This window comes from Myxocyprinus asiaticus, chromosome 45, assembly GCF_019703515.2.
Source record: "Myxocyprinus asiaticus isolate MX2 ecotype Aquarium Trade chromosome 45, UBuf_Myxa_2, whole genome shotgun sequence".
Classification (NCBI taxonomy): domain Eukaryota; kingdom Metazoa; phylum Chordata; class Actinopteri; order Cypriniformes; family Catostomidae; genus Myxocyprinus; species Myxocyprinus asiaticus.
The window spans coordinates 30,590,916-30,613,174 of NC_059388.1; the positions used below are offsets into that span (position 1 = coordinate 30,590,916).

The 22,259-nt window shown below is 38.9% G+C and overlaps 1 protein-coding gene across 2 annotated transcripts in view; it reads left to right on the forward strand.

Annotated features, from left to right (window-relative positions):
* Nucleotides 1-6,391: 6,391 nt before the first annotated feature.
* si:dkey-97m3.1 (fatty acyl-CoA reductase 1) overlaps nt 6,392-22,259 on the forward strand; it is a 41,712-nt gene continuing 25,844 nt past the window's right edge. Inside the window, exons 1-2 of one of the 2 annotated variants that reach the window (XM_051688969.1) lie at nt 6,392-6,499; nt 21,585-21,810. In XM_051688969.1, coding sequence (XP_051544929.1) covers nt 21,622-21,810 — 189 coding nt within the window. In that variant the 5' untranslated portion in view covers nt 6,392-6,499; nt 21,585-21,621. Of the gene's footprint in view, nt 6,500-8,088; nt 8,204-21,584; nt 21,811-22,259 lie in introns of those variants that run through there. The other variant, XM_051688968.1, reaches the window with a different exon arrangement.

The window sequence follows — 22,259 nt, forward strand, 5'->3', positions numbered from 1 at the left end:
AATATGGGCAGAGAGGCTCGTTCACTCGAATTACATATGGCCACCAGGAGATGGCACAAAGTACATGACACCAATTCAATAGCCATAAACTATCAGGCCAAATTTAGGATGTGCTATGGCCAGTTGCGTTCCCACTGTCACTTCCGGGGCTTCATCGTACCACCTCGGGGGCCATTGACCTTTAGTCCGCCGATTACTCTTGGGCCAAACGAGGCCAACCGGACATTCGCCAAACTTCCCAGGTTGTGTATCCAGCACACAATGGTACAGGATCGGGAATTTTATTTATTTTTAATGCGGGCACAGAAAAAATTTGATAAAACGGCCAATTGACAAAAGTGGTGTCCAAAGAAATGACAACATGGTTCACTGAACTTTCATAGACGGTGTGTTGGGACATTGCTGATAGTGGAGAGACCACTTGGGACACCATGGCAGTCGATGAGTTGTCAACGATAACTTATCTTAATGTTTACATTCGATATAAACTTAATATTCTAGATAAATACATAACATGATGCCTTCGCTTGAGCTTCCCTCTTGCTTGTGAAATGGCCGGAGTGTGTGACGTTGGCACCTCAGAGGCGTATTAAGGGTGGGTTTTTGGGCAGAGTTACTGGCCCGATTGTGGAAATGCAGATTGAGTTGGGTCTTGCGGCTCGAGGTCCGAAGCTATTGGCCCCGGCTGGCCAGTTGATAGCCCTTGCTCGCACTGGCCCGATAGTGGAAAAGCAGCTAATGATGACTCAAAAGACAGAATGGAACTGAATGAGATCATTTCTTATGCCTGCATGCTTTGGAGAGAGAGCATACCTTTAATCATTGTTGTTTGCATGTGTAATTAGTTCTTATGTACAATTATTATGTTTTATTTGTTCAGAGGGGCTTTTGGACACTAGGATAAATTATTTTTGTAATGCTATAACTTTTGATTGCTTTGTATCAATACAACATTTTACTCAGTCACATGTGATATGATACTGAAACAAAAGCAGTTTTTTTGTAGACACTTATTTACACCCTGAGATATATAATGTCAAATCAGAAAAATAAAAAGTTGATTTTTGGCTCAGGTCTTTGTGTGTGTGATTTTTTCAGCAGTCTCTTAGGCTGGGAGTCTCATAATTTATCATAATACTTTTTTAATGATATAGCTCATTTAAAGTGATATCAAACAATTGACCCTCTCTGGTTTTTTGAGTTATAAGCCTTAATTTTGAGCATGCCACTGAAATAGAAAATCTTTAAAAATGCATTCAGAGTTTAAAGGGTTAACAGATTCTTTGTACCTTTTAATTTTGAAACCTGACAGACTCCAGAGTCCCGAGAATAAGACCCAATATTATTCTTATTCAGTGGTGGATGATGTCCACATAGGGTGTGCCCTTAGGGAAAAAATGAAAATCTAACACTGAACCCTTGCATTTACATGCTTTCACCAGAAGAGGACGTGTTTCCTGGTGAAACTGGACACCTATTTCAAATATGGTTAAATGATAGTCATTGTTGAAATGTTTGAATGAAAATTAACCCTTAAATATGGGCCAGGTTAACTACACACAATAATGTTTACATGCAAACTGTTATATTTAGCTTCTCCCCCTTTTAAAACACAACAAATACAAACTTATTCCTGTGCTATAAGGTGTCAAGGTTAGCCTATAGGATGTAACTTATTTACACACCTGGTTGACATCTGGACTGGATCTTACTTTCCTCTGACTGAAATACCGGAGTTTAATTTTTTTTTAGCTGATTTTTATTAGATGAAAATCTATTCCAGCACTTACTACTAACAGTTCTTATTCTATAAGACATACTTATTGTAGATTGCATGAACTGTCTAGATTGGTTTACCCAAGATTAAGGGTGGAGTGTCCTAACACTTGAAAAGTTGCTAGACTGAATGTTTGGTGATGTTATCCAAATATGGGTGGCAACATTTACAAAGTTGCTGTTGTGTTGCAATTGTGCCGTATAAACTGCTTGCTTGAGGGCTTTGATACCTTCAATTAATGCACTGAAAAAATGAAATTGCCTTTTATATCTGCAGATGCTATGCTGCTACCCTTATACATGGATGTGAAGGTTAAATTTTAGTGTGTTCCCATTGTAATGCTGTTTAAAGTGACCTGAAGCTATTTCCACCTGATGTTCCAGGATGAATACAACAAATGAAATGTAGCAACAGACAGAGAATGTGGTGGAAGTTGGAGTAAACGGGTCTGTACTAGCCTGCAGGTCAGAGATCTTTGTGTAATCTGGGAGTGGTTTCTATCTACTCGGTGATCAAAGCAAGTGTGCTTCCCATTCAGTCCTGTTCTTGCATCTAAAGTAGCAGTGCAGACATGTCCTTGTGTTTTTGCAAAGTGGTTGAACCGTCTAAAACACAAAGAACCTTAATGTTTCAACTGATCTGTCTGAAGTAAAATAACCGTATTATAGACATAAAGAAATAACGCACAAAGGGGTATTTGTAGTTTTATGAACCCATTCATCCAAATTGTACCTGATAGTACCAGTTTTCTCCACCATAGCTCCAGTTCCTGGATCAAAATGTTTCTCTGTTTCATGAACCTTGATCAAATTATGAAAATGTATCATTATTGTAGCATAGTACATATTGCTTAGTACTCTGTGCATCACTTTATCTCAGGGTTGCTGACACAGTAGTGGCAATAAGTTTTGTTTGTATGTCCAAATGCAAACAAGGAATTCAAGTTTTCATATTATAACAATATATTTCTATGGGACATTCAAAATATTATCCAGGCAGTTAATGGCATTGTTTAGAACAAAAGGTTTTAGGTATGCAGTCAAACACAGCATGCAAGGAGTGCTACTTGGGTGTATAATAATTCTACTGGTGCTCTTTGGATAAGGGATATTCTGTTCAGATGCTCTAGTTGTCCAAGGCACTCAGAGTAGGGTTTACATTTTTCAAAAGCCTTTATTAAGTGGGCCTGGGTAGCTCAGCTAGTATTGACACTGACTACCACCTCTGGAGTCGTGAGTTTGAATCCAGGGTGTGCTGAGTGACTCCAGCCAGGTCTCCTAAGCAACCAAATTGGCCCGGTTGCTAGGGAGGGTAGAGTCACATGGGGTAATCTCCTCGTGGTTAGCTGTCGGTGGGGCGTGTGGTGAGTTGTGCATGGATGCCGCAGAGAATAGCATGGGCCTCCACACGCACTATGTTTCCACGGTAACGCGCTCAACAAGCCATGTGATAAGATGTGCGGATTGAATCACTACGCCACCATGAGGACTTGGAGCGCATTGGGAATTGGGCATTCCAAATTGGGGAGAAAAAGAAAAAAAAGCCTTTAAGTCATGGCTATTGAATTAAAACATGCCACAAACTGACGTGTTGCGGCTTACAAAGCCTTCATCAGGGTTTTAGGTATGCATTTGTACCCTTAAGGAGACAAAAAGGTACATTGTTTTGTTCCCAGAGGAACAATGCATATAAATATGTCTTTGGTGTACAATTATTTAACTAGAGGTGACATTACCTGCTGACGTGTCCAAAAGGGGGCGCTAATCATGAAAAATGTTTACGCTTAAAATGCTCGAGTACCTAGATACTTAAATCAGGCATACTGTATGTGGTATAGTTTGAAAGCTTAGAATCTGAATTTTTCATAGATTAACATAACTTCTGCATTTACTGCTTAAAATAACAAAATAAGGCCTTAAAACATCCACCTTGCAAATAAGTGCCACCTAGTGGTGAGGTAGAAATATTAATATGAATTTAAAAGTCTTTAAAACAGCACTTAAATAGACAAATCATATATCAAATGAAAGCTCTCATTCTCTTTTATTTTTTAAAAGATTTTAGTTTATTTTATTGCACTAATACCACATTGTAAAAGATTTTCAAAAGAATCACAAAGTGAAATATGATATTTGTAAGACATCAAATACAAATGTCTCTTTAAGGTGCCAGTCACTGCTGCTGTAAGCCCCAAATAGCTCAAAACATTATATATGCTTTTATCTTAGCAAGTTCTCTAAAAGATGAGCCATTGTTTACTTGTCTATGAGCTTCTTTGGCTGTATAATCCAGTGTTATATCTTAGATGTCCTAAACAAAATATGCAGTGCCGCAGGAAAAGCATGCAAAACAGATCATCAGCAATATATGTTATCGACTATTGATGATAAAATGTTATACATCATCGCAAAAGGAATGATCTCGCACCTAGATTGAGCTTCTAGTCCACTCAGAGGCCGAGATATTGGATGAAAAAATGAAGGTAGTGCAAGAACTGTAAATTAGACTGAATGTCTATGGACGAGCACATCTGTGATGGCTGAAATGCATTAGAGCGCCACCTACATTTCAGATCTGCATTTTGTGACGGAAGGTAAAAGAGGGAAAAAAAAACATTTCTAGCACTTCACGCCATCTAGTGGAATAAAATAAGACTATTTGAAGGGAGATGGGGTTGAACAAAACCGAAATTGCATGCTTACAAAGTTAGGACAACAATTTTTTTATTCTGTTTATCATAAGATTATAAACACATACAGTATTATTCATGAATAATTTGAGTCTTTTTTTATTTGGGGGTTCTCTGAAAAACTGAACCAATTTTTTGCAATTATTCCACAGTATGTGTAAATGGTGAGCTTTTAAATTTGAGTGTGAAAAACTGCTGGTGGCAGCCCAAAAATGCACCAGAGTTGAAGAGGTTAAACGGTACCTTTTTTCTCTAAGAAACAATAATCTAGAGTGCTGTTGAGTACTTAATGAATATAAATGATCAAGCATTAGTCTTTAGGTCTATTTAACACTTTAAAATTATTTTCCTTTCAAAAAGGAAAGCTGCTTCTTGCATGTCAAAAACTGTGAGATCAGGCATTATCATTTAATAATTGTGTGTTTCTTTGTTTTACTGTCTAATTTAGCTGAAATGCCATTCAATTGCCTGTAATAGGCTATGTAATGGTAGGTTCCCACTGTGACAACTTACCCCATACTGTGTGACAATATGCCATGATAATGGATTCAAAATGTCTTAATAAACTGCACTGTTTCCTGGGCAACAACAGTGTAAATGTTGCATATCTTATGTGACCTTATAAAGCATGTAGAAATTTGCAGAAATTTACTTTTAAAAAGATATTCACCGGAGTACGTGACAACTAGCCCCATTCCTTTTTATATGTTTCCATACTCTCAGAAACATCTGATTGTGGGTTACAAATACAATCTTGAGCTTGTATAACAAGAGGGACAACAAACTGTTCAAGGAATGAAGACTAAATCTGAAAATGTACGAAATGCTTTTGCAGAACGAATTTCTTAAAGGCACCAAAGATCAAAGGGTTTACCACAGCACATTTTCAGAACTACACCACTTCCTGATGACCAATAAATGAGGCTTCTCTTAGCAGAACATAAGTATGTGCTTTGATTCTGAAAGAAACTGCTGAATCACATTTCTGACATGCTGAATACCTTTTTAACCACTGCTGCGGGAGGTGAGAAAATGAATGGGCCCTTCCACAAGATGAAGGGTACGTTCATACAGTAATTCCGTGTTCCCTTCAGATTATCCACTTCAAGGGCTCTGCACCTCGGAGTGAGTAGGGAATAGTGGGAATCACTTGCGATGAGAAACAGCCCCCAATCTGCTGTAGCGCGCGCTGTTAAATCACCGCTGTGATTTACAAGAAAACTCATAACACATAATTACTGTTATTGTGAGATTATAACGAAATTTAAATTAATTTCATTATTAAAATTTCTACTTTTTTTCTGGACGCCCAGAAGGGCACCTTTTAGATTTGTGAATGAAAGGGGCGTGTGCCCCTGCTGCCCCCTATCTTTGCACGTCCAGCTGCGCCAGAAGGCGCAATCATATGGAGTTATACTTGTGCCACAATTCTGCATGCACAAAATTATATTTTGAGCACACAAAAAAATGTTCTGCATGCTCAAAATGATATTAGATATTTTGAAAAAGGTATTTTGCATGCAGAGTAGATAGGAGAAAGCAAAATGTAAGAATTGAGCAAATTCACATTCAAATAAACTAAGCACAACATTTATTTTCGTTTGCTCAATCTTTGCAAGAAGATACATTGCTTTACAAAACTGAGTGTGCATGTGCAAAATAACTTTTTGTGTGCTCAAAATTTCTTGCATGTGCAGAAAAGTTTTTGTGCGCTCAACGTATCATCTTGTGCGTGCAGAATGTTTTTTGTGTGTGCTCAAAATATCATCATGCATGTGCAGAATTTTGTTTTTGTTTTTTTGCACTCAAAATTTCATCTTGCACGTGCAGAACATTTTTGTGCATTCAAAATATAATTTTGCGCGTGCCGAATTGTGGCACATATGTCACTCCATATGTTCACTGCAGCTCTGTGGAGCGCGCACCCGCGGTCTGACAGCGGAGAGCGAGCGAGCGAGAGAGAGAGAGAGTCCGCGTTGCTCTCATCAGCTGCGGTTCCTGAACGTCTACACCCGGCGTGATTCATGATCAAGGTAAGTCGAGATACACTACTGTATTTGAGAGCAAAATGTAGCTTTTCTTTTCCTACCGTGTTTTAGCGACACAAGAGAAACGCGTCGCGGTTTGTTGAAGCATCCTTGAGGAAGAGAAGAATGCGTTCTGTGTTGAAGAGTGAGAGTCGAGATAAGTTCAAATGCTATTTTAAAACGGATTGTATTTCGTTCTGTTTTGTATAGGCTACGGGACGCGTGGCAAATACAAAAGCATTGCGTTCTTGCGTTCCGTCTGCGCTATTTATGTTAATTCTTGCTTTAGGGGCCGTTCACACTGAATACATCTTTGCGCAATAAATAAAATAGATAGACCCGGCGTCATAAACGTAAGTGTCTTGCGGTGCGTTTTTAACAGGTGAAGTTTTGACCTAGAAAAACAATTGGAAAAACAGCACAAAAATGTTTTCAGTGTGAACGGGCGTCTTTTTCCGTTGCGTCCGCGTCTCGCTGGGGTTTTTAAAACGGCGTGTTCAGTAGTTCAACTGTGGAAAACGCGCGTCTGTAGCGTTGCGCTCCGTCTAGCAGTTTTTGAACGCATTCCCATTTGCGTGATTAGGTCCGCTGGTTTAACAGGCCGAGAGAAGAGAAGATGCCGGGACATGGGTCACTTCAGCGCGGAACGGAACGAAACGATTCATCTACTCGGACGGCACTATCAAATGCCACGCAGCTGTCACAAAATACCAGTAACAACTTGTTGAAAGTAATGTTACTTTAGTGTTTAAATTTGAGATGGTGTGGCGGGATTATGGAGTTATATATGTGCCACAATTCTGCACGCGTAAAATTATATTTTAAGCACAAATGTGTTTTGCGCGTGCAAGATGATATTTTGAGCACACAAAAAATTTTCTGCATGCACAAGATGATATTTTGAGCTCACAAAGTTATTTTGCATGCGCAAGATTATATTTTGAGTGCAAAACAATTTTCTGCATGCACAAGATGATATTTTGAGCACACACAAACATTTCTGCACGTGCAAGATGATATTTTGAGCTCACAAAGTTGTTTTGCTTTGTAGCAAAATGATTCTTAAACTGTGCTACAATGTTGCATTTGAGGATGGATCTCACCAAAACATATCCATGTTTTATGCCAAAATTAACAGTATATTGCATGGAGGAAGTCCAGATTATTTTACTACAATATTGTGACATTATTTTAATGAAAATTAAGCACATTCCCCCAACATATTCTCATGTTTTTGACTGTTGTCATAATGGACCTTCAACCTGCTTTATATTGTTGTCACTATATGTATTTAATTTTACTTGTGATTTAGTGCTGAATATGACCCTGACATGTTCTTGACAGTTTTGTCAGATTAACCCATAAACAGAGGGCATGACCAGGTTTAATTTACAGTAAATTACACAGATGGTTGATCACAAATATACAGTCCTTTGTTTATGCCTGAAGGGGTATTCCAGCAACAGCAGAAACAACACTGAACAGAAACTATTCAACATTCAATACACTGACTACAACATACACTCTGACATACATGGACTCGATATGCATTAGTCTGCTGTAGTTTTGCTCAGCAGCATGCATGTGAACCTTTGACTTTAAGGCAACCTCACAGAGCTGGGCTACTCTGTTATCTGGACCACAGGGACCCTGAAACTGATACTGCTGGAGCCAGACAGACAAACAGGGACATCTGCAGACAGATAATGGGTTAGTTGTTTTATGGAACTTGCCTGTTGCTAGTGTCCCTTGAAATCAGTTTATTGCAATCAGCGGCAATCATATATTCTAAGAAAGCATGTTTATTCAAGAATTTGTCATGTCATAATACACATACACAAGTGAAGGAGAAACCAGGATGATGTGTACTGCTTAGAGGGAATCTTTAAACTAGGCCTAGTACGCGTGCCCTTGTTTGCCCTCGTTTCTTAAATGTGTGTTTTGTCTTAAAAGGTTTAGAAGTAGCTTCATAGAATAAAGTCATCTGCTCTGATTCAAAGAATGTTTTTAATTTAATACAAGTTAAGCTTTATTGACAGCATTTATGGCATAATGGCAATTTTCTCTGAAAATAATTTCGACTTGTACATTAGTTACAAAAACTATTTATAATGCACTTACAATGTACAAAGGGCCAGGCAATAAACATTCAAATATTCACTGTTTTCAAAGTGTACCCTCAAGACTTAAAGATTAAACGTGCTGGATAGACTCGCTTATTGACCTCGTCTGTAAAAAGTTATATCCAATATTTCTGCTGTCATGGCCACGTAACACCGATAAACCTGGTGACATTCATATTTTACTTGCAATTATACCATGAAGGTGCAAACACAATTCACAGGAATAACACAATGAATATGCATTGTCACAGTTGCTGTCGATAGAGCTTTACTTGTACTGAACCTATGGCTGCATGGATTGTAAGTCTTCACGTCATTATGCTAACCACCTTTTTGCATCAAGAGTGATGAAGAGTACATATGATGCCTTAAAATGCTTCCTAGATAGGCAGTACAGTAGTTTTGGCCAAAAACAGACACTGAAGTTTTAAACAACCCTGAACTAAATCTTCAGTCTGTGCATTATATATGACTTATGGGATGTTTACTTAGGCCTACTTTTATCATTGTAGATAAAGTGTCGGCACAAGTGAGTTTGAAGCTTTTATATTTGCAGTGCACACTTCCACTGTTGTCTTTTTAGCTATAATAGATTTTGTAGTCATTGTAACTCTATTTTTCCCTCTGGACTGCGCTATAATTAATGTGACTTGGAAGTGCTATTTACACCATAGGCCTAATTAGCCAGAACCATGCCTGACAGAACTGTTAGGCTACTTGCCATTCATCCCTGTCCTAGTAAAAGTGAATTTGCATTGATTTATATGTTTAAAGTAGCCATTCATTCTAACAACATGGAAGACAATGCTAAATAGTCTAATAGTCTTGATTTATTTTGTTGCAGATAGGTCAAGACAAACTTTGAGGTTGGCTTGATAAAGGCTTGTCTATAAGTATAACACTAATAAAAAAATAAAAAAAAGTTTGAAGGTTACAGATAGATATATATAAGCTGTTTCGCTCCGGAGGTTGCATTTGTCCCCCGCATACGTCACGGAGATATGTCTCATTTCAGAAAACAAGTAGGACACTCCAAATGCAGCCTTCGAATGCGTCATTCTTTTACAGGAATTCGGAGGATGCAGGAAGTGTATCCTTTGTTGGCACTTACAACCCACTATTCTTAGCGTTAATGTAAACGATCATCATTTCTTTGAAAAAATGATGCCAATTTACCCGAAAATATGATGTTCAAATGAAAGTAATGTTAATTCCCGTGTAGAAGTACCTCAGTAGACAGGTGTAAAATATATAATATGTAAAATTACATTTCCATTTGTGCTATGAAGGCCATCGTGTTTAACCTTGTGCGACCCCCGTGTCCTCCTGCGAGGACATTGTTTTGTCTTCGCTATACCTGTACGCTATGCATAATTTCATTTAAACCAACTGATCTCAATTCTGGACACACTGGGCTGGCAGTAAAGGGTTAAACGTTTGACGCACCGAGTCATGTGACACAACAACATGGTGCCGATCACAAACGCCAACATAACTACATCTGGTACAAAACCTAATTAAGTATTTAATCAAATTATTAGAGCCACTAGTTTAATCCGATATGCCATTTTTAAAATTTGAGCGATTTATCGGAAAACAGCATGCTGTTAAACACAAAGACCTCTATAGTGGACATATATTTACTGTGCATTATCACATTGAGAATCAATGGATTCATCCAAAAGCTGATAAATGTTGCTTTCAGAGGCTTTATATGGAGTTAGGATGAAAATAAGGTGCATTTCAAACTGTTCTGAGACCAGTGCAGACAGACAGCACACTGGAGGTTAAGTCATTCACTAAATAGGGAGCAAGGGAGCATCCTATAGCTCTCTATGCAGTTAAGTGCATTCACTCCTAAAATCTGATCAAAAGTTCAGTTTCAGGCAGCAGATGATGTTTGGATCACTCAACATGTTTGACAGACATGTGACAATGATAATCAGTACATATATTCAGAATTTATAATGTATCATTTTATTTTAGCATGGTTGTCAGTGATTGGATGATGCTGGACATTACTTTGAATCTGAATTAATTATGCTAATTTATGATGTAATGTCTGTAACATCTCATAAACATGAATAACCAACACTCCTGGAAACATAATAAACGATTTGATGTATAGGTATCATTTAAAATTTCACAACGTAGTTCCACTGTCCCCGTATGTGGACATGCATTTTTAGGAAAACGATTTGCTCTAAATATATATATAATTTTTTGCATGTTTAGTAGGGGCTACTAGTTACAAATCAAAAAGGGAAATTAATAATTGCACGTAGAAGTTGCGCTCTGGTCTCAGGAGGTTAAACTCGCATTTTTTCCATTAAATTCAACCCAAATCATTATCAAAGGACATAGATTATTTACTTTAGTGTTCTTCAGTCTTGAAGCAGGGAAAACCCATGGTAACCTTTGTGTGTACTGTCTGCAGCCTGAAACGCATCAACATGCCCCGTGTTTGATACCTGTGTCATGTCCTGACCGTGGCGTGGTGTGGTGCTTCTCGTCCGGTGTGCGACCGCCTTTTAGTCTCTAGATATGGCTTTGGTTTAGTGTAAGTCTATGGGATTTATGTTATAAAAAAGTGATGAATGAGCATTGCTTTCGTGTGACAAAACACAATAAATCCTTAACCTAAAACAGTCATGTCAATTACGGTGTTACTGTATGTGTCTTTTGTAGCTTTTTTAGCATTGTTGCTAGCACCTGTCTTTGCCTGTCAAGAACTATTATCTCTTGCGTGCCACTCCTTGTGTTGAAAGTGTTCAACCCTTTATCTCAGCAACAAAGGATTTACAGTAGCATGTAGTGGTTCAGAAACTGAATTGAATCATTATAAAGCGTGCTCTTGCCATCAGGACGTGAACTAAGTTGAACGTTCAACTCTAGCCTTGATCGCTGTGCTCATTTGAAAGGTGCGTGTTTGTTGGACTGTCATTTCTCGAGTCATCACGAGTTGCTGCATTCTCTGATGTGAATCTGCAAACAGACAGTCGGTGCTTGGGTTGGGTGAGGCCGCGAGAACTAATGACTGATGTTGAAATGGGATTTGAAACTTCCTTTGGCATGTCATGAAATTTTAAGGCAATCAGTGTGCATGCTTTTTCTAAGTAAACATATTATTTGGCTGAAGTAAACTTAATTTAAGTAAAGTTAAATAGTTACAAGTAAAATTAACTCATCTGTGATTAAAGTATCATTGTTTTTATTCAATTATTTACATTTAGCTATAGCACGTCTTATACAGTATAAAGAAAATTATGACTGGAATCTCAGTTAGCCATATGGCATATTGGATTCTCTTCAGTACTTTTTAGTGCACATAAATCTGCACTTTAGTAAAGTACAAGTGAGTAGAGACGAGTGACATAATTTAACAGGCTCCAAGTTCACCAGAGATAACATTAATCACCCTCATGGTGACTTCATACATATCACAACAATCAACTAGGGCTGGACGATATGTAAAAAATATTTTAGCGATAATATCGCGATATCCGATTGCATCGTCAACCCCGCTGCCGAGGGCTGCTTTATTGATTTTGGTTTAAAAAAGTAATTCATTTATTGAAACACGAAAAACATAAACAGAAGACATTTCTAAATTCAAATGGCACTTTAAACGAAAAAAGAAATAAAATAACGAAGTGATCAAAAAATCTTATTTCACCAACAATCATGCCACAGTCCAAATCACAGATCGCATTTTTCCACATTCTGATGGTTGATGTGAACATTAACTGAAGCTCCTGACCCGTATATGCATGAGTTTATGCACTGCACTGCTGCTACTTGATTGGCTGATTAGATAATTGCATGGATGATTGTTGGTGCCAGATGGGCTGGTTTGAGTATTTCTGTAACTGCTGATCTCCTGGGATTTTCACACACAACAGTCTCTAGAATTTACTCAGAATGGTGCCAAAAACAAAAAACATCCAGTGAGCGTCAGTTCTGTGGACGGAAACACCTTGTTGATTAGAGGTCAACAGAGAATGGCCAGACTGGTTCGAACTTACAAAGTCTACGGTAACTCAGATAACCACTCTGTACAATTGTGGTGAGAAGAATATAAACTCTGAATGCTATTCTGAGATGCGGGTTGGCGCTGTTTTGGCGGCACGAGGGGGACCTTCACAATATTAGGCAGGTGGTTTTAATGTTGTGGCTGATCGGTGTATGTTTTGTTTGAAACATTTCGATTAGAGAAAAGAGGGAAGGAAGAAGCACCTTGAATATTCCTTGAGAAATTCATTTCAGAAGTAAGTGTTCACAGGGACTAAAGAAGTTAAATTATTTGAAATATTGTTATAAAACTAATATGATTTGCATCTCTTTTTTTTCTTCTTCTGATTTTTCCCCTTTTTCTCACCAATTTGGAATGCCCAATTCCCATTGCGCTTTAAGTCCTCGTGGTGGCGTAGTGACTCGCCTCAATCCAGGTGGCGGAGGACGAATCTCAGTCGCCCCCGTGTCTGAGACCGTCAATCCATGCATCTTATCACGTGGCTTGTTGAGCGTGTTACTGTGGAGACATAGCGCGTGTGGAGGCTTCACGCCATCCATCGCGGCATCCACGCACAACTCACCACACTCCCCACCGAGAGCGAACCACATTATAGCGACCACGAGGAGGTTACCCCATGTGACTCTACCCTCCCTAGCAACCAGGCCAATTTGGTTGCTTAGGAAACCTGGCTGGAGTCACTCAGCATGCCCTGTGACCTCCAGGGGTGGTAGTGAGCGTCTTTACTCACTGAGCTACCCAGGCCCCCCTATGATTTGCATCTTTAAAAATTGTGAGTGTAATACATATATACAGTGGCAAGAAAAAGTATGTGAACCCTTTGGAATTACCTAAGCAGCCATATCACCCTGCAGCTCTTGCCTGGTTGCCCTCTAAAGCTAAGCAGGATTGAGCCTGGTCAGTACCTGGATGGGAGACCTCCTGGGGAAAACTAAGGTTGCTGCTGGAAGTGGTATTAGGGAGGCCAGCAGGGGGTGTTCACCCTGTGGTCTGTGTGTGGGTCCTAATGACCTAGTATAGTGATGGGGACACTATACTGTAAAAAGCACCGTCTTTCCGTTGAGATATTAAACAGAAGTCCTGACTCTCTGTGGTCATTAAAAATCCCAGGGCACTTCTCGTAAAGAATAGGGGTATAGCCCCGGTGTCCTGGCCAAATTGCCCCCATTCCCAATTCCCTGAATTGGCTACATCACTCTATTCTCCTCTCCACCAATAGCTAGTGTGTGGTGGATGTTCTGGCGCACTATGGCTGCTGTCGCATCATCTAGGTGGATGGTGCACACTGGTGGTGGTTGAGGAGATTCCCCCTATACTATGTAAAGCACTTTGAGTGCCTAGAAAAGTGCTGTATAAATGTAAGGAATTATTATTACCTGCATTTATGTATATATTTGTCTTAAAATCCGGTTTGATCTTCAAGTTACAATAATAAAAAAACAATCTGTTTTAACTATTAGCTCACAAATTATTGTATTGTTCTTGTACATATTGAATACATCAAACATTGACCGTGTAGGTTGGGAAAAAAGTATGTGAACCCCTAGGCTAATAATGTCAACAAAAGCTACTCGGAGTCAAATGTTGGTAAACCTGGCATCCAATTAATGAAGCGAGATTGGAGGTGTGGGTTAGAGCTACTTTGACTTATAAAAAGCACTCAAACATTTTGAGTTTGCTATTCACAAGAAGCATCTGCTGACGTGGACCATGCCTTACAAAAAAGAGATCTCAGAAGACCTACGATCAAGAATTTTTACTTTGCATGAAGCTGGAAAGGGTTACAAAGTTATCTTGAAGAGCTAAGATAGTCAGCTGTCCACAGTTAGACAAATTGTCTATAAATGGAGATGATTTAGTACTATAGGTACTCTCTCTAGAAGTGGCCGTCCAGCCAAGATGACTCAAAGGGCACACCACAGAATGCTCACCCTAGAGTGACTGCTAAAGACTTGAAGGAATCATTGGAACTGGTTAACATCTCTGTTCATGAGTCTACTAATTAAACAGGCATGGTGTCTATGGCAGCACATCACGAAGGAAGCCGCTGCTTTCCAACAAAAACATTGCTGCGTGCCTGAAGTTTGCCAAAGACCACCTTGACACTCAACAATGCTAAATTTTTTGACCAATTAATGCAGAAAAGCAGCTGATTCCAAAGTGTTCACACACTTTATCTTGCCACTGTATATATGTACCATATGTTGCTGCTCTGTGTAGTGTGTATTCATGCACACTAATGACTGGAAGCTGATGTCAGTACAGTATTACTCATGTTTATTCTGCACATTACATTCCCCCTGCACAAATTTTACCTTATTTTTTTTATTCTGTGTATAATTGTTGTATTTATGTGTGAACTGTTTTTTGCATTTGTTACCAAAGACAAATACTTTGTGTATAATGATCATACAGTAATTGCAATTAAGCTTTTTCTAATTCTGGTACTGATACCACAGGGTGTTAGTAGTTGTCCTGCAGGGCAAAATTGTGTTTGCTGAACTAGAGCTACAGGCTTATGGGAGATCTGTTTATTTCTCTTTTATGAGAACGGACCAGGTGTGCAGGATCTACGAAATTGTTCAGATATTTCTCGTCTCTCCACTATTCTTGTCTTGCGTTATCTGCCCCTACTAATTGCTTTCTGGGTCATCTCTATTTGTGTTTGTTGCCTTTATCAGTGACAGATTCTTAAGAAACCAGAGACTCAACCCTCCCCAAGGAGCCGTAAATATGATCCAGACCAGCTACTGTCTGCAGCAGTTAACACAATCAATGATCTGCACTTTCGAGAAACGTTTAACTTACAACTTCATCTCTATGAGCAGCATGTTTGACTTTCTTTCGATTGCTACAGAAAACATGTTTGAGTCATGCCTCACTTTGTAAAAACAAACTAAAATGGCATTACATTAATGCACTTTTAATTTAATTCTATGGGGCAAGACATTTCAGAAAGGCAGAAAAGTTAAGATTGTACTTGTGTTAAATTATATTATATATATATATATATATATATATATATATATATATATATATATATATACACACACACACACACACACACATACACCGATCAGCCACAACATTAAAACCACCTGCCTAATATTGTATAGGTCCCCCTCGTGCCACCAAAACTGCGCCAACCTGCATTTCAGAATAGCATTCAATATTAGGCAGGTGGTTTTAATGTTGTGGCTGACATTTCACCCCACACTTCCTGTAACACTTGCCATAGATGTGGCTGTCTTGTTGGGCACTTCTCACGTACCTTACAGTCTAGCTGATCCCACAAAAGCTCAATGGGGTTAAGATCCAGAACACTCTTTTCCAATTATCTGTTGTCCAATGTCTGTGTTTCTTTGCCCACTCTAACCTTTTCTTTTAGTTTTTCTGTTTCAAAAGTGGCATTTTCTTTGCAATTCTTCCCATAAGGCCTGCACCCCTGAGTCTTCTCTTTACTGTTGTACATGAAACTGGTGTTGAGCGGGTAGAATTCAATGAAGCTGTCAGCTGAGGACATGTGAGGTGTCTATTTCTCAAACTAGAGACTCTGATGTACTTATCCTCTTGTTTAGTTGTACATCTGGTCTTCCACATCTCTTTCTGTCCTTGTTAGAGCCAGTTGTCCTTTGTCTTTGAAGACTGTAGTGTACACCTTTGTATGAAATCTTTTCAAGCATTGTATAGCCTTCATTCCTCAAAACAAAGATTGACTGATGAGTTTCTAGAGAAAGCTGTTTCTTTTTTGCCATTTTTGACCTAATATTGACCTTAAGACATGCCAGTCTATTGCATACTGTGACAACTCAAAAACAAACACAAAGACAATGTTAAGCTTCATTTAATGAACCAAATATCTTTCAACTGTGCTTGATATAATGGCAAGTGATTTTCTAGTATCAAATGATCAATTTATCATGATTACTCAAGGATAAGGTGTTGGAGTGATGGCTGCTGTCTAGATTTGATCAAAAATGACTTTTTTTAAATAGTGATGGTGCTGTTTTTTACATCAGTAATGTCCTGACTATACTTTATGATCAGTTGAATGCCACTTTGGTGAATTAAAGTACCAATTTCCTTCCGAAACAGCAAAATCTGTACATTATTCCAAATGTTTTCTTGGCAGATGAACTTCTGGTTATGTGTTACTGATGTAATTCCTTGGTGGATTGTTTTTTTTAAATTTTTTATTGTAAACAGTCCCTTAGTAGCTCTCAAATCTTATTCCCATTTCCACATATTCCAAACATGATGTGACGCGATTGGTCACATTACAGGAGAAAAAAATGGCATCCTGCATCATTGACACATCTTCACGGCGCAGATTTGAATATATACAACTGTGAATACAATTTTAGAGGTATAGCAGAGGGTAAGAATGACTTTACTTTTGGCCTGTTCCTCATATAAAATATATCATATGACTTCAGAAGACTTGGAACAGAGCATACAAGTCATCCTTTTTTGGAGCTTTGCAGTAAAAAACACTGCCCACTTGTATGGAAAACAGTGGCTCAAACATTCTTCAAAATATTTCCTTTTCAACAAAAGTGGAAAATCATATGGGTTTGGAACAACTTGAGGATGTAACTTTAAGTATGTACTCTACTATAATTTGTGAATGATGACAACATTTTCATTTTTGCATGAAATCTTTCCTTTTGCTTATATTGAACCCTGGAAAAAGCAGAGCTTGTGTGTGCATCTGTTAGCAGCTACTGTAAATAAAACTTCAGTTAAAATCTGGTTGCACCACTCATCATATTTTCCTGTTTGTGTAGACTGTTTCCTGTGAGGTCACCAATATGCGTTCTTGTAAGCATCACTTTTGTTCAGCACTATAATTAAAACTCTCCACGTGGTTCTGCTTTAAAACTGAAGTTTTGGCTGGTGACGGGGATTACGTATTATCTTGTATCAGAGTTGCGTCTCCATTCTTGGAAGGGGAGGGGGTGGGTTGGGGGGGGGAAGAGAAGCACACCTCTGCAGTCAAAGTTGCTCGTGCCAGTGCTTTGCGTAAGTCAAGCCCAAAAAAATAGATGTGATGTTTCTGTATTGTATCAAATCGCACAGTTGAAGTTGTGCATAATAAATTGAATTGGTGTTGCTGACGCATGTTGTAAGCTGTAGCCATGTGGTAGCTGAAAATAGGTTTGATAATGTGTTAAGGGTCAGTGGGGTCACCGGTTTGATTTGAGGCGGTGGAAAGGCAAGGTAAACCTCAAATACTGGGTAACTGTGGCGTTGAAGCCCTGCTGGCACTACTATGAACTATTGAAACCCAAGAGCTGAAGCGTGTGTGTTTGTGAATATTTGGGTTAGTTCCTTTTGTACTGTCGTACATATCACAAAAATGATTTATATCTAGTAGGCTGATAGACTGGCCGATTTTGAGATTATTGGTGCCGGTTGATAACTGTGGTTGATGAGCAGAAGTGTAAGTTTCCTTCTGTAAAGCAGTTTAGATTGTATTGTTAGATTGGCGCTAATAGTTTTGAGAAATACTTTTCAGCCTGCTGTTGATAATGGAAGCTGTCAAACCACCAATTTGTTTAGAGCTTTTGAAACCCCCAAATAGTCATTTATGCAAAAACAGGGAAAACTTAAAACACAGTCATGGGCGTCTATAGATGTTCGACCTTCAACGACATCAGAGAAAAACACTTTGTATTTTTATTTTGCATTTTTGCAAATCCATTGTCTCGTTCAGGACTTGTTTATATCCAAACAGAACAGGATGTTGTGCTCGTTCACTTTTCAAAGCAGGGTTTTTTTTTTTTATGGTTAATAAGGGAAAACAGATCTTTGATGTTTTGTATCTTGAAACTCAGTAGAAGTGTGTTGTGGTTGTGTATAGGATGTGTTGGTGTACTTGAATAATTACTTGGAAAAACTGGAAGCAAAAATGTTACTTAAATGTGAAATTCTTCATACCATTATTTTCATACCAAATTGTTATGAAAATACTAAAGACTTTTGTTTTCAATTTGTCTTCTGTCTGTCGTCACAAATCTGTTTCTACTATGTGTGTATGGAAAGCCTGTGACCTGAGAGGAATTCACGAGTGGAATGTTTGCATGTGTGATGGAATGAATGAATGTTTGAGCAGCGGACAGATTCTTTCACGGCATCCTGAATGTTAATCCTATCTGACCTTCAGCTGATCTTGTCTTCTCCTCTCTTTCTTTTTTCCGGTAACTGCACTGTCTATCTCTCTCCACATTTGGGTGGGGAACAAATGAGAATATGTCCACGTCTACAGTTCAGACAGATCGGCTGCAGTCAGACTGAGCTAAAACATGCCAGGACTAGTATCAGAGATGTAATAGTTGGCTGAAAATATCAGAGGTAGACCCAAGGGCGTAGATTTGGCTTGAACATTGGGGGGGTTGCAGCGTGAAGCATTTACATGTTTCCATTGATCACGGTATAAATATTAGGAGGGTTGCACTTGCTTGCTGACTACCACCCCTGGAGTTGCGAGTTCGAATCCAGGGTGTGCTGAGTGACTCCAACCAAGTCTCCTAAGCAACCAAATTGGCCCGGTTGCTAGGGAGGGTAGAGTCACATGGGGTAACCTCCATTTGTCCTATGAAGGCCATCCCGTTTAACAGCAAGCCACATGATAAGATGCATTGATTGACTGTCTTAGAAGCGGAGGCAACTGAGACTCCTCCGCCACCTGGTTTGAGGCGAGTAACTGCGCCACCATGAGGACCTAGTAAGTAGTGGGAATTGGGCATTCCAAAATTGAAAAAAAAAAAAAAGATAAAATAAAAATAAAAAAAGATTGCAAGGGTTACACGCATTGCAATGCCTATTTTCGTCCAAGCATGCGCTAAGTCTAGGCGCAAGTGGGTTTGGCGAAATCATACGCACAATGTGCAGAAGGCTGGACCAAGTGCAATTTAATTCTGAGGTTCTTCTCCGGTTATTCAAGCATCTGCATCCTATTATATAGTCCATTCCCTCAAGCACCAGCGATATAAACAAAATGAATGACTGAATGCAAAAATTCTCATGTTAAAATCATGATATGTCTTAGTGTGATGATTAAACCACAAACGGCTGTAATTTATTTATATAAATATACTGTCTACATGTGCTGCATGGTTCAAAATTAATGTGTGAAGCCGGCCACTCATACACCGAAAACACCACATTGGTCCCTTTCAAGGTTAAATAGTCTCTGATCATGAGCATCATGCGTGCTCTTTGTGTAGCAGATTACAGAAAGCAGAGCACTCATTAACCTTGAAGTGCGCAGCACATGCAGACAATATATTTATATAATTAAATTGCAGCCTTTCGCAGTTTAATAAGCACATTAAACCATATAGCAAACTGCTTATCCGGAAGTGAGTATCTACCATCAAACAGAAACTGAAAGGGCTTCGCTCCAAAATAAAAGCTCAATTTAACTAGACCAGAGACGCCCAAACTAGGGACCTTTGATTTGGCCCACCTTGACTTAAAAATTTTAATAATTCCCGCAATTTCCACATTCATAATGCAGAAAATTACCGCACATTTGCATTCACTTAACAGTGCAGCTGCGCATTAGTAAACCAATAGATACAGATGAATAAATCAATAAACTAGTTTTTGTATCGAACTATAATTCCAGAAGCTGCGCGAGGAAATCCGCTTTGTTTCTCACTCTCTCTCGTGCAGCATTGAGCAGTTGTTGAGTTTAGTGTGAGCGCACGCAGTGAGGGAGTGCTTTGTCGCATAGATACTGACCTTAAGATGTTACAGATGTATAAACCTTTCTAAAGCTGTTAATTCGTCATGTAAATGGCGTAATGCCACGTCTCCATAAGCGAGCGACACGATAAAACTATCGTTCCTGTTTATAATCATCAAAGCTGCACATTTGCAAGAGAGGCAGAAATAACAGAAATCGGGGGCCTGGGTAGCTCAGCGAGTATTGACGCTGACTACCACCCCTGGTTCTCCCTCTCAATGGGGCGCATGGTAAGTTGTGCATGGATTGCGTAGGGTAGCATGAGCCTCCACATGCTTTGAGTCTCCGCGGTGTCATGCACAATGAGCCACGCACCCCATTGAGAGCGAGAACCACTAACAAGAAATAGCAAAAACGTTTTGCGTAATGTACCAGCTGCATGGTGAAGAGAGATGCATAAACACCTGTTACATCTCTCATCTCCATCTCTAGTTCCATCCAGGGTCGGAAATTAACGGAAAATCACCCGCAATCCAATATAGTTCCAAATTAATATATCCATCGCATTCTTCACTGGAATTTTCGCTGAACATTATTTGTTTTGTGCTGTCAATTGTGCAGATGTTGCCGAGTCAGTGGTGAATGCTCACGCCATAAACACGCACAGACGGGCACTCCGCTTCTCACGCTCCGCATCAGTTCGGTGTCATGCTCACGCGCTAAAATTATCAAATGCTAAAATGTAGTTAATAATAATAATATTAATAATAATAATATCTGGATGTGTTAAATAGCCTTGATGTTAAATAGAACATTATTAATGATACAGTAATAATTTTACAGAACATTAACCAATTTTGGTGAATGAATCATATCTCTGACTAATGTTCATTGTTTTATTAAATTGGCTTGAAAGAGTTCATGCGATTTTGTAATTATTGAAACATGCCATTTTAAAATTGAATTAATTGTTGAAATTATAATATTTGACAAAAGGATGACAGAGTCATAAGGCTAGAAAAAAATGACCTTTGTAAAGGTAAAAAAAAATATCATGCTATTCCACAGAAGAAGAATACAATTCTTTATCTTTTATCAAATATATTATAACTTTCTCTGCCTGTGAAACAGCTATTCACTGTAGTAATGTCTAGTCAAACAGTAGTATCTCTTTCAAATGGTGAAGAGTTTTGACTAGTAAATCAGGTGAATTAGATGCTCATTCATTCTCTTCTTTCTCAGCATTCAGGAAGGAAGGAGTTCATCTTTCACACTCATCATGGCCTCTATCTCGGAGTTTTATGCGGGGAAGAACGTTCTGATCACGGGTGCGACGGGCTTCATGGGGAAGGTGCTGGTGGAGAAACTTATGCGCTCCTGCCCGGACATCAACACCATTTACATTCTTGTGCGGCCGAAGGCGGGCCAATCCATGCAAGAGCGCGTTCAAGACATGATGAAGTATAAGGTGAGAACACTGTTCACTGTATGTGTGTTTGTTGATTCATTTAAAGGGATAGTTCACCCAATCATTGTATGATTTTCAGAAAAGCTTCCTAAAATCTCCTTTTGTGTTCCATGGAAGAAAGGGTTGTAATGACATGATGGTGAGTAATTAATGACAGATTTTTATTTTTTGGTGAACTATCCCTTTAAGCTGTCAAAATAGTATGTTCTGGTCACTTTAGGTCCATGTTTCTACTGATCCGTTTAAGTTTAAAACCTCCATTTAAACTTTCTTTTTCATCGTTTCCCAAAGTATGCAGTTATGGAGAGTGTTTTCGAAAGTTTCTGTTTTTGGTGGGGTTAAACGCTGTTCCAGTGTGGATGAGAGGTGGGCCGGTGGCCCACAAGAACAAAAATAATCATCAATATGTTAATAACTACAGTCTTGACCAACACAAAATATGAATCGTT